Source organism: Crocodylus siamensis, chromosome 4 (assembly GCF_052110815.1).
Source record: "Crocodylus siamensis isolate JL-2025a chromosome 4, ASM5211081v1, whole genome shotgun sequence".
NCBI lineage: Eukaryota > Metazoa > Chordata > Crocodylia > Crocodylidae > Crocodylus > Crocodylus siamensis.
This window is the reverse complement of record NC_143398.1, coordinates 42,174,762-42,188,146: the sequence shown is the minus strand read 5'-3', so window position 1 is coordinate 42,188,146 and position 13,385 is coordinate 42,174,762. Positions and strand designations below refer to the sequence as shown.

Here is a 13,385-nt window from a genome sequence, read left to right as displayed (position 1 = left end):
GCTCAAGGCTGGGGTTGCCATGGAGACCAGCCACAGCTGCACAAGCAGTGCAGGCAGCCAAACAGGGCAGGGGGCTGCTCCAGAGCTGCTGGGATCTTGTAATGGGGACAGCTTGCTCCAGAGCCAGGACAGGGCTGCGATTTGTAGCCTGTGCACTTCCGGCAGCAGCGCACAAGCAGATCATAGCTCTGCCCCAGCTCCTTGCAGCGGTGACAGCATGATTCTCAAATTTTTTCAAGATTACATTCATATCTCATGAGGGGAAGCTTTTAAACAGGAGGTTTCATGCTCTACCTAAACAACAGAAGGGGCTGCAGAAATAGGTCCTTTAATTCCCACATGAAGAGATGAAACTATATTACAGCCTTGCATTCTTCCTTGCCACAGGAAACCCAGCCCTAGCACCCTGACTGAGGCCAGAGCCCCAACACACACTGACCCTGCAGAGTCCCTCACAGACACACCCACACACTACTGGGGCACCTGCTGCTGTCACCAAAAGTCCCATTATTGGTGGCAAGTGATCTCTCAAAAAGGGAGGCACTTGTTCAGGGAAATCAGACACGTACAGGTACAAAGAAGGGCACCTAAAACATGATCCTACATAAGACACCACTGCAGGATCTAGTTAGGCTCCCAATGAGCATGCATCTAGACTCTTTTGAGGATCTTCTCATTCCTCTTACCACCAACATGCTAGACTGTCTATCCGTAATCCCCTTCTCCTCTCTACACTTTATTCAATACTGAATAAAAACATACCTACATCTATTTCAGACCTATCCCCTCCTGTTCAAGTTACAACCTGTCTCAGCTACATCTGGTCTTAAGATCAAGCTTTCTATAGGTAAGAGACTCCTAACCTTTCACCCACTAACTCCTACTCCTTTCTTATGTGGACAACCCTACTTGCCTGTGACTTTTACTCATTTGTCTCTCTAGGTATGAGAACTAGACTACGTGAGTCTTGTAGATTCTTTCTGGATAACAGCTCCAAGATGGAGCCTTGCTGATCCACCCACATACCTAAAATTCGCATGTAGGCTTTCACTGTATAATACCTCAAATATTACAACATCCTTTTCCCATGGCCTTAACAGACATAATCTTATGTCCATCCAGTAAGGTGCTGCTGTGAAAAACAATTTTCTAATTTATCACTTAAGCCACCTCACCCCTCTCTGTATTTCTCCAGCAACTCCCCCTTACCCATCACACCAAACATAAGAGCATCCCATCCCTCTCTCTGCAGTTCTCTAGCAACTCCCCCTTTCCTATCACAGCAGACATAAGAGGCTTGACTTCTCTTGAAACCCCCCCCAACAAAACAAGACCCATCCCCACCATCTTATTCACTACTGAAAGACTTCTTCCTCTGATCAGCCCATATTATCAATCTTCAGTTAAATTTCGAAGTACCTTTGTGTTTTCTCTCATGCTTATAGTTTGGAGAAGTTCATCATAAGCATCGGCAAAGCATCAGGTTAGGCTGATTTAAACCTAAGTGATTTGAATCACCAATTTTAAAACATGATTTCATCAGCAAACAGCAAGCCTTGATTTAAGTAGTCATTTTAGTCATATTTTGCATTTGTACTTTTTACTTTTGTAAAGAAAAGTTCTCTCATAGTCATTAAAGGATGCTGATCTGCAATCAAGTACAAGTCTTTAGCAAAAATCACCAAATTTGGGATAATCAGTAAGATTATGTACTTTAAACATTTATACAGATTTTTAATTCGTTTAATTTACTAGATTAGAGAATGGGGAATTATGCATTTACACTTTTTTTTTAATTATGAAGCTGCATCTGGATAAAAATTATAATTCAATGAAAGCAACCAAAAATGGTTAGATAAAATATAAACATGCTATAATAAATGTGTTCAATTTATTAAAAACAGAAAAAAAGCAATTACTTTTTCATTTAAAACTGACCTGTTAAAACTAAGGAAAAGAAAATATCCCCGGGTGGTTAACTGATTGATTGTTACTGAGCACAACAGAGCAGATTTGCAATGGTATTTAGGTGTCTGGAGAGACACGTTTTTGAAAAATCCCACTGATATCAATAAGAGAGAGATCAACACCTAACTGCTTACATGCCTTTGAAAAAAATCTCATTAGGTACTCACATACATGTTTAGAACCCAAATCTCTGCAAATCCACCCCCATGAACTCCAAATTTTAGAGTAAATGGATCTCATCCTCTCCTAACTTTTTTATTCACAGATAAAAAGACAAAGAAAAAAAGCTTAACTACTTTGTAAGCTCCTACCTCTTTCAATGAATTAGTTCAAATGAAGAAAATAGTCTCTTTACACTTGTTAACTTGAAACCAAAATTACTGGGCAAAAGTTTTCTATACAACAGACATGACTAGGAAACTATCTCCTTATTCAACAAAACTTAAGAGATTTCAAATACGTTTCTAGTGTCCAGTCAGGTTTCTCGAGGAAAAACACAGAAAAAAGAAAAGCTACCCCAAAACAGCCAAGGCACTCACCTGGGAGGTGAAGACTCACATTCAAGCTCCTGACCCGCCTGATTCAGAGCAGAAATTTAAACCTGTGTCTGCCATATCCCAGGGGAACAACCTGACAATTAGACTACTGGCTACTTCAAGGTGAAGTCTCTCTCCAGCTCTCCTAATAGAACTTTTCTCCTCTTTATAAATATTCATTCAAGGAGGGCTTAAACCTGGAGTTGCCAGCTCTATTTAACAGCAGAAATTGAAAGTCCACACATTTTGAAAAAAATGTCGTGTCAGCATTTGCTCCATTAAAAAGACTGAAAATGCAAATATGTAATACAGCAGTGTGACACTGACACACATGAATTGGATATGTCTTCTGAAAAAAACCAAGATTTCCCCCTCAGATTAGAAAGCAGTACCCTTTCAATCTTAAATCTGAGAAAACTCATTGACATATTCTAACTTATTGAAATAATATTTAACTTCAGACATTAATATAGGTGCTAACTTCAAAGAATTTAAAAGAAGGTACTTAAAAAAAAATTAAATAAAAATCCTTTTAAAAAAAAGGGTGGGAGGCAAGTGTTATTTTTTTTGCTTTGTACCTCATTCTTCTCCTTTGCCCCGATGCCTACAAAAACTTGACGACAGGATGCTGGTGTACAGACACCCTTGTCTCTCATACTGGTCAATATTGCCTTTGTTTTCCCTGTACTCCTCCCTCCATAGCTGTCTGCAGTCTCCTTTATACTCAGATTATAAACCTCTGTAGGGCAGACTGCCTACACTATACATAAACTTACGAAATCCAGTATGATTTATACAATGCCTGTATTTGCGTGTTTAACACGTGTCTTACTATTTAGTATTTCATGTTCCTCATACTAAAGAGCAGGGGAGTGGCAGCTATAAACCTGAGTTTTAAAGATTTGGTAAGGGCTATCAATTAATAAACAGACCTAGTCAAGACAGAACAATGAGCTGACTGAAATTTGGGGAAATCGGTTTTTCTCTAACTTCCTACAAGGGTCTAAAGTTTGAAGCACTAGAACTTCCCAGAAACGGAACAAGCAAGCAGGTGTGAACGGTAGTAATGATAAGCTTTTGGGTCTTACAGCAGGAGTTTTCAACCTTTTTAGATCATTGTACTCTCAGCAGTTTGCCTTAGAGCAAGAACAAACAAACAAAAAGCATATTTTCATAGCACAGGAGACTGTTCCCAATGGCTGGACAAACAAAGGTGAAAAATAGTCAACTTGGAGGAAAGAGGGAGCCTTCATAATTAAAAATATAAAACATGAGTTGCTCACTCCACAGGACTTTAACTTAAGCCAGGGCTGTCCAACTGGTGGTCCACAGGCTGCATCCAGCCCTGATCTACCAAGTCTGGCCACTACTCCCTCTGTCACTGTCCACCTGCTGCCACTAGTCTCTAGGCTCCCCTTCTCTCCTTTTGCTGCCTGCTTCTGCCCCTGTGTAGGGTAGAGCAGAGCTAAGGAGCCCTTGCCAGAGGACCTGGGGGACCCTGAGGACCCTGTGCCATGCTGGTGTGGCAAGGGGGGCCATGCTGTGTGGTGCAGTGCAGTGGGGGTCATGTGGCATGGTGTAGGTTGAGGAGAAGGGGACAGGCAGCATGGTGCAGATGGCATGGTGCAGGACAGTAGCACTGCAGAAGTGTGTGGCGGGGGGACAAGACATGGCACAGCACGGGACCTCCAAGCCCTCTGTAGTTAGACAGCCTTGTCTTAAGCTAATTGGACACTCAGGAGAGGTAAAACAAAAGGAAGTAAATGTAGACATACATTATTTTGTCTAAGGCAGTACATTTCTTCCCTTAGCTACACAGCCATTGATTTATGGAGCTTTACAAAACCTATACCTGTTTGCTTCAACTACTGTTTAGCCCTGAGCACAAGAACAGTAAACCCATAGTGCCCATAAAATTGGGCCTCTGGAGAATGGCATGCAAACCACTGGGGGGAGCTCTGGAGACCAGTCCTTGGGGCCAACTGCAGTTGTGCTATAGTTTCCATTTTCTTCTGGGCTGTCCATATGCACCAGAAAAGCCAGGAAAAGAACTTTTATTAAAGACTACTCTGAACAATCTTAAGAGCATATGAGCACAGCAGGGTAGGATGCAAATACAGCAGCAGCCTGACCAGCTTACATCCAGATGAGGTGTACCATGGTTGTACAGAAGCTCAGGGTCCTAGTACTTGACTGAGACTCTGTGGCAATATGGTAATAAAAATAAATACTGGCATAAACCATCCTTTTTAAAAATCATTCAGTACACTCCTTTTAAGAAGGCTGTTGGATCAGAGATTCTTGAGGGAAAGAACCAAAGGTGCTAAGCAGTTGGTTTAATATACAAGATATGATAAAACGAACGTGTATTTAGTTCAGTCTAAGAATGGGAGAACTGCAGAAGTCTATTCCAGCAGCAAGTTCTTTCTTGTAGACTCAAGTGCTTTGTAGCTGGATAGACTAAAGAAAACAACCATATTTTCACATGTATAAGCTGCACCTTTCTACCCTACCCCCAAAAGCACCTGGGTAAAACTGAAGCGCGTAATATATGTGAGGAAAAGAGATCCCCATGACACTGGAAATTTTGTTGGAGGGGAAAGTCGGGGGAAAGTGGTAGCAGTATTAATTGCTACAGTTCTGGGAGCAATTACTACAGCCTTTGCTCCCCCACACAGCCACCAAATTTCTGGACCCATGTGGAGCTCCCCTTCCCAATCATGTATTCCCAGATCAGGCTGGTGCATGGGGGGTTGGCATGCAGCTGAACCCAGGACCATACTCCTGCAATGCTGTGTCTGTACTGAACTGAATGGCACTGTCAGTTCATATGTAGCACAGGCAGGTACATTTCCTCTGATCTCTAGACAGCCAAGAAGATACAGGTGCCTCAGGGGCAACCCAAATCAGCAACTTGTACTTTAAGAAGCTGAGACATACTCCTATGCCTAGCATATCCTATTTACTGACTACAGGCATCGTCTTACTCTGTGCCTCACTCTCTACATTGAGACTATACATGGATCCTATGTGTCTAGCACTATTTGGATCATACTTCTGAGCAAGGTGCTTAATTTTTAGACACTGAAAAGCCTCATTGGAGATGCCTACAAGAACAATTTGGATCTGGCCCCTTGTCCCTGTTTATTCACACCAAAAAACATCAAGTTATTTTCAAAACCATATCATACCTGAAATAACTGATGGCTTAATCACAGAATCAGAGAAAAAAGGCTGGAAGGGACTTCCAGAGGTCATCTAGTTCAATGCCTAGATCATCCCTGAACAGTGGCGGTTCAACTTTTTGAACACATTCACCCTACTGGACACTCTCGCATCCACAGTACTCCAGAGAAAGCTTCCTGGGTGACAATGGAGGATCCAGGTTAGTGAACAGGTACTGGCACCACCAGAACTGGACATCTTCACTTACAAAGACAAAAAAACATGAAGAATTGGCTTGCTATTTATCATCCTTTGTGGAATGCCTCAAGAACTGTATCTACAGGATAGCAAAAAAAAGGATTCAGTACTCAGGCCCCTTCTAAACTATAAGACTTGTTTCTACTTTCTGTGAAACTTTGACACCATTTACAGAAAGTGCACTCAATTTTAAGAACACTGTTTATGGCTAGTCTCCCAAAAGTCTCTCCTTCTCATGACTTAAAATCTCCACTATCTTCTTCTATCAATCCCAACTGTGGATATCCTATACTCAGCAAAGGGAATGTATACCAAAAGCCCTGAATAGGAATTCATCAGAGCGTTCAGATATAATATGCAAATAAAGAACATAATAGTAGCTTACTCAGAAATGGAAAGAAAAAAACCCCCTAATCAACAAAAATAAGCTGCAAGTGGAAATTTTAGTAAGACACTAACTCGGGGTTGACAACCTAAAGCCCTGTGGAGCCAAGATTTTGGCAGCGGGTGAGGGTGGATGGGGCGCTCTGTCTGCACCATGCTGCAACCAGATAGTAAGGGTTTTGGTGGCGAGGATCAAGAGGGAGAGCCCGTGTCCATGCTGCCTCCAGTCAGATGTCAATTCTGTATTCTTCCATCACACAGCAGGGTGAAGTGATGGGAACAGTGAGGTCCTAATGCCATCCCACCTCAGATGTGAGCTGGGTCATTCTGGCCCGCTGCTGAAAAACACTGCTGACCCCTGGACTAAGTGATAAATACATATTGAAGTTACATAGCTGGTAATGTGAGAGAGTCCAGAGGAGAGCCACACACAATCAGAGGGCAAGAGAATAGGCCTTATGAAGAGAGGCTGAGAGCCATGGGACTCTACAGCCTGGAAAAGCGCAGGCTCTGGGGGACCTGGTGGCTGCTTATAAGTACATAAGGGGTATGCATCAGGACCTGGGAGAACATCTGTTCACCAGAGCGCCCCAGGGAAAAACAAGGACCAATGGTCATAAACTCCTACAAGACATTAGGATGGACATAAGAAAAAATTTCTTTATGGTCCAACCCCCAAGACCTGGAATGGACTCCCTCCAGAAGTGGTAAAGGCACCTACTCTGAACTCATTCAAAAAATGTTTGGATGCTTACCTTTCTGAGATCCTTTGACCCTAGCTGACTTCCTGCCCCTAGGGGCTGGACTTGATCTTCGAGGTCCCTTCCAGCCCTAACATCTATGAAAACCTATGTGTATTTTTTAACAGGAACATGAATTCATTTTAATGAAATAATATTGAGAACTCAGAAAAAAAATCTCAATTTGATCATAAAATTATTGTGGCACATAAGCAGGATCAAGAAGAAAGTTGTATTAACAACAGAGATGAAACCAAATCTATTTTAGTGCCCTGAATTGACTCTAGAAGCAAAGAAAAAGCCATTAAAGCCATCTTGCACATGATATTGCACTTTCTTAGTAAGAAAGCAGGCAACAACATTCTGTACCAGCTGAAACACCCAAATAATCTTAAAGGGTAACTCCATTAAAAGAACATTATATGCAACAGTCTAAACTAGAAGACAAAAGCATCCCTTTTTTATTTGAGATGTCAGCAAAGGGCACATTTTACCTACCGAAGGCACCTAGAGCCCACAGAAACCTCCAAAATTGAAGCCTCAATGAGAAAGGCTGGGCTTATCAATGTCTATCCACCACATAACACCATAGCATCCTCAAAAGAACTAAATTGATTACAAAAATAAAACGTACTTATATTGTGATATACCATGTGAATAATATACCCAGTACCTCCTAGTACTACCTCCTAATTTGATTTATTTGCTATGCAAACACAAGTCCAAGTAACAGGTAAAAGCCTAAAACTCTGTTAACTTATAGAATACAGTCAGTAAGCTAAACAGTCAAAACTCAGCCTACAGTAACTTTTGTCCCTTCAAACCTTGACCTGAATCCCAACACAAGTTATAGTCAACCCAGTGTAAATCCAAATGATAGAAACTTGTATGAAGTTAATATAATAAGAAATATTTTACTTCCCTGAAACCATGACTATCTGCTAATGAAAACATAAGGAGTATTATTACCAAGAGTCAGGAATATTAACATTACAGTCAATAAAGCTCTCATCAGCTTTGCATACATTTTTACATACTTTGTGAGTACAGTTAAGCCTTAAATGTCAAAACTCCCACCAGTACCTTAGCCTTTATGGGACATCTCTCAGGGATGGACATAAAGGCAATTTATGAGGATGATGCATGGAAAGGCAGCATTAAGAATGACCACTATGGATTACTGAATGGTCATAATAATCCTAGTTAGCATTTCTGAGATGTTTGGAGACTTGTCTGCCTATCGAGATTTCTAGACTAGTGACACAGTCCCCATCCTATATAATTGACATGACTCTAATTTTAGGTTGGAGTATGTTGCGGTTAGCATGTTTGATTTCAATTAGAAGAAAAAAAAAAGAAAAAAGATTTAGAGCCACAAATATACATCATCAAGTAAACCTGGAATGAATCCAATGTTCTTAAGGTCACTACCACCATGTCAATGCAGAAGAGCTACTGTTTGTGCTGATATCTTAAAAGCCCATTTACATTTCAGTAAAACACAAGCGGTACTGACCTCAGAAGTTTTGTTTTATTAACTTGTGTTTTGAGGTATTGTAGGACAAGGAGAGAGAAAGCATTATGAAGAAGTGAAATTAAAAAAAAATTAAACAATATGCTTTTTAAAAAAATGTTTTGTAAAATAACAATGAGTACATTAATTCAGCGCTGTCCAACTACACAGTGGCTGGGGGCTGCCCACTGCAGGGGCCAGGGCCCTACTTCACCTACCCTGGCACCACGTAGACAGGACCCCCGCCCCCCACTCTGTTCCATTCATGCGTGAGCAAGTGCCTCATCCCCTACTCCCCAACCCCTGCCCCCCAACTCCTGGTCTGAGTTCCCTCACTGCAGTACTGCAGACTGTATCTCCCTGCCCTGCCCCATGGCCAGGAAGTGAAAGCCAAGCAGTAGCAGGGGTGGCAGGGGAGGAAGCCCTGAGACCCTGGCTGCAGTAGCCAGAGCGATGAAGGGAACAGCAGTCAAGGGGCAACTGAGGACTAAAGATTAACTCCTTGTGGGCCACATCTACTATTTGGACAGCTCTTTATTAATTCATTGGCTGGATTAAATCTTACTTTAAAAATTCTTAGTTAAATATGCATAGGCACAGTTTACTATATTGCAAGTTGAAACTGTTTGAATAACTAAGCCAACCTTTTAAAAATTTTACGATAAAAGTTCTTCTCTCTTCCCATACATTTTTTACAGCTCACATTTTTTAAACATCTCAATAACTGCTTTGAATTATGTCATATAATCTTCCTGATAGCAAATATCACATACTTCCCTTACAACCTAAAATAATGAGTTTGGTCAGAGATGTCACGTCAGCTGACTAAGTAAACAGGACAACTTCTTATCATAGCATGACATTTACAGGTAATAGTTACAATTTAAGTAATCCATGCCACCACTGTTAGCAAAATGCACATACAATATTATAAAAAAATATGATGCTTGTTATCCATATTCTGGGCACCTGACACAGGAAACACACCACCGGATCAATGCACTGCACTCCAGCCTTCTTAAAAGAAAGGCTTTTAACCAATATTGATGGGGGCTGATTCCAAGGAGCTTTCAAAAAATTCAAGCGCCATGAAGCTTTCCATAGATCTGAGGTCTGGCTGGCAAAGACGCAAAGAGCCATCTTTCCCCCACCCCCTTTCTGAAAGCCTAAGGCAGTTCACTCTCTGATACTACAGTACAAGATGCCACTTAGGAAACCAGAAATCCATTGTCCTACTTAGAGCCAAGCCTGTTAAAAACTTTTAAGTATTGTTTTCACTGTGTCCATGTTTCCAGCAGGGACAAGGGCAGCAGGAAGCTTTCAGCATCAGGCAGCGCAAATCAATTGTCCTGGTGGACATGAAACTCAGGTCAGGGAAAGACAAGCGAAACCTGGAACAGGCTTAGCCCGGAGAGGAGCTTAGCCCATCCCCAACCCAAGGTGCGGCAGAGCAGGTGTCCTTGGCTCCCACTTCTTCAACTTTGTGAAGTGATTCAACTTTTCCACTGGGTGTTGCAATGGCTCTATGGCTCCCCGGGGTAAATGCCAGGAGCCCCTCACTCAGGGAAGCCCTGGGCAAGCTGCACATTTCACAGAGGGGCATGTGTGTTGGGGGCATGCATGCATGTGTGTGTTGTGCTGGGGGGGTGCATGCGTGTGTACCCGGGTGTGCATACGCACACCCACACGTGCATGTGTGTGTGTATGCTGGGGGGAATGTGCATGCATGTATGCGAGCGTGTTTGGGGATGTGCAGGCTGGTGGCACAGACAAGGAGCTCGGCTAAAACAAGAGGGGCTGAGCAGACCCCCCATACCAGCAGGGCCCAGCAGCTCCCCACTCCCAGGCTCCACAGACGTGCCCACCCTGCGAGCCTGCCCAGAGAGCACCCGCACAGCGGCCTGAGGAGCTGCCCGGCCCATTCATTCCAGGCCGGGCCGGGCCGGGCCGGGCCGAGCATCCAGGCCGCTGGGCCTCGGCCGGGGCCGGGGCCGGGGCCGGGGCCTGGGCCGGCGGTCCCCACCCCCCCACTTGGGCCGGGGCTCACCACGCATTTCTTGCCGAGGTAGGCGAAGAGGGTGTCGTTCTCCTGCGACGTGAGCAGCATGGAGCCCACGTTGGTGACCCGCCGCTGCTGCGGCTGCTGCGCGCTGCTCATGGCCGGGGCCGGGGCCGAAACCGGGCGCTGCTGCTCCGCCGCGTCCGCTCCCCACCGCCTCAGGGCAGCCGCATCGTGGCGCAGCCCGGGCCCGAGCCGGGGCCGAGGCCGGAGCTGGGGCGGGGCGCGGCGCTGCCGCCGGCTGCCGATCGCCCCCCGCCCTCAGTCCCTCCCGCTGTGGCGAGCGCTAAACTCCCAGCCGGCGCCCGGCTCCGGCGGCGGCCGCGCAATCCAACATGGCAGCGGGGGCGGGCGGACCACACGGCGGCGGCGGCTGGGGGAGGCCGGGAGCTGCGCCGCCGTCACCGCCACCATGCGCGGAGGCACCCGCCGCTCCCGCTCCGGCCCCACTTGCCGCCGCCGGGCCGGGGCCTCCCCGCGCCCCTACAGCCTTGCGGCCGAGCCGGCTCCCGGCGCCGGGTAGGCGCTGGGCGAGGCGGCGGCGGCGGCCTGGGGCCGTCTCGCGAAGGCGGAGGCAGCCGGCCGGGCGGCCTCTCGGGGCGTCCTGTGCTGCGGGGTCCCTGGCCTGACTTGTCTCGAGCGCAGAGGATCGTGAGACAACGGGAGGAGACCTGGACCCCGAACCACCTGCTTGTTGCCTTGTGCAAACCTCTCCAGAGCGGGGACCCCCCGAGCTGGTACTTGTTCCCTTGTGGAAAACTTCTGCCCTCCGGCCCTGTAACCCCCAAACCGCTTCACTCCTTCCTTTACAAAAGCTTCCTCTCCAGACCCGCAACCCTCAAACTGCTTCACTCCTTCCTTTGCAGAAACTGTCTCCTTTCCAGGGTTATTTGATACACTATTTAATGACAGTGCCGGAGGGATGTGGTAGCTCTGATGGTCTAGGGATGTGAGAGGCGTGAATTATTTTTTTATTTTTTTGGAGGGGTGATTTTTTTGTATTGGGCCAACTGCATGCTTGGAATAAAGTCAAACAAGCTTTTGAATGTAAGGCGTTCCTCATCCAGTCTGAAGCAGGAAGCTTATTCCAGCCATGCACTTGGTCCAGTAAAAGAGATCAACCTTCCCCTTCCCTTCCCCACAAAACATCCGTGCCTCACATTACTGAATCTTAATTCTCCAAGTCAGAATTTATAGGATGGATAAAAAGGGGCAGGGCAGGATTTTTAATGGAAACTGCATGCACACTTTACCATGGAGAAATGTTTAGATTTGTGGAATAAATCCTGTATGTGGAGAGCGAGGGCAGGAAGATGAACGGTAGGCAAGGTGGTAATCGTAGACCCATTACGCTCTCTGGGGCCAGCCAAGAGACATCATCAAAGCACACACACAAACTCAGAACAGTACATTTTGTTGGCTAGGTGTTCTCTCTTGTCTTGTGATGGGATAGCAGTGCTGGGCTGCCTAACTGGGATGGAGTTTTAAGGTAACATAACGTCCTTCAGGACAACATGCACAGGCACATCAGTTGCTTCAGATAATCCGATCTGACCCTTAGCTGCTCAGAGGAAATATTTATGCCTGCTAATACAAAGATAAAGTAGGGTGTTGATAACATCACATTACTAAAATTCTCTTGACATTTTAAAGGGAAGATGGGTTTCACTCTGTCTCAGTAAGTTGACCCTTCCTGTGATCATTTAAATTTTTATTAAAAATGGGCTCCAGTTGTCTGACTTACCAATTCTGCCATTTCTAACTCTCCCTCACTCAGAGTTGTTGGGGCTTTTGTATTTTCTATCAAAACTAGCTGTTTTAGTATCTACTTATTATTTATTATTTGTGCTGCAGAATTTCCTAGAAATCCCAGCCAAGACTCATGCATAGGCACCATAAAAAACATATATATATATATATGCATCTTTTGTCAGTGAGTTTGTAACAGTAAGCTCAGTGGAGAAGAACATCCATCCCGTTACCCGCACATCTCTTAGATCACTGGTTCCCTATGTGGTGCCTGCATATGCCATGGTGGCCCCCAAGATTTATTCAGATGCCCATGCAGGGTTGATCAGATTGATCTAAATACTTTACTATCTATTGATCTAAATACCTTAATATTCATATTGGCACCCACTGCTTTTTCTTTTAAATTTGCATGTGCCTTTGTATGTGTGGTGAAAACTGTTAAAAACCCAGTTTAGCCCTTAGTTTTACAAATAATTACACAATAATAGTAAATACTGGAATACCTAATCCCTCTTCTATGTAAGTATATGCCCCCTTGAGACACAGTTCTAGGAGAAACATTTTAGTGGAAGCCCCTTGTTAAAATATTGGCAACCATCTCATTGACTGAATATGTACAAAAAAGATAACACACATGGAAACACTTTACAAACTACTGTAGCTTTTTTATCATCTTACAAATATTGCATTATTTTGCAGCCAGATCTACAGTAGATAATTCGTATACCTGGCTTTGCTGTTGGCTAGAACTTTAACGGCTTGGCTGGAAACTGAACAAACCTCTGACCATTGAAACGTGGCACCTTCTTTCATGCTATCCCATTTTGACTGATCTCGCCTTTTCCTCTGCAATCCACTGATTCTTTCTCACTTCCTGCATATTTCCATATACTTCCCAAAAGAGCCCTGGGGCATCTCCATTACTTTACTCCTTGGACTTCTGTCAGCCAGCAACCATAACTGTGAACCTTCATTTTCCAAAATTCCATCCCTGTTGTTAATGGGACACA

General features: G+C 44.5%; 1 protein-coding gene across 2 annotated transcripts in view; it reads right to left on the bottom strand.

Annotated features, from left to right (window-relative positions):
- The window catches only part of WASL (WASP like actin nucleation promoting factor), a 78,559-nt gene extending 67,334 nt beyond the window's left edge, over nt 1–11,225 (bottom strand). Inside the window, exon 1 of one of the 2 annotated variants that reach the window (XM_090042169.1) lies at nt 10,612–11,225. In XM_090042169.1, coding sequence (XP_089898295.1) covers nt 10,612–10,722 — 111 coding nt within the window. In that variant the 5' untranslated portion in view covers nt 10,723–11,225. The remainder of the gene's footprint in view (nt 1–10,611) is intronic. The other variant, XM_090042170.1, reaches the window with a different exon arrangement.
- Nucleotides 11,226–13,385: the final 2,160 nt, after the last annotated feature.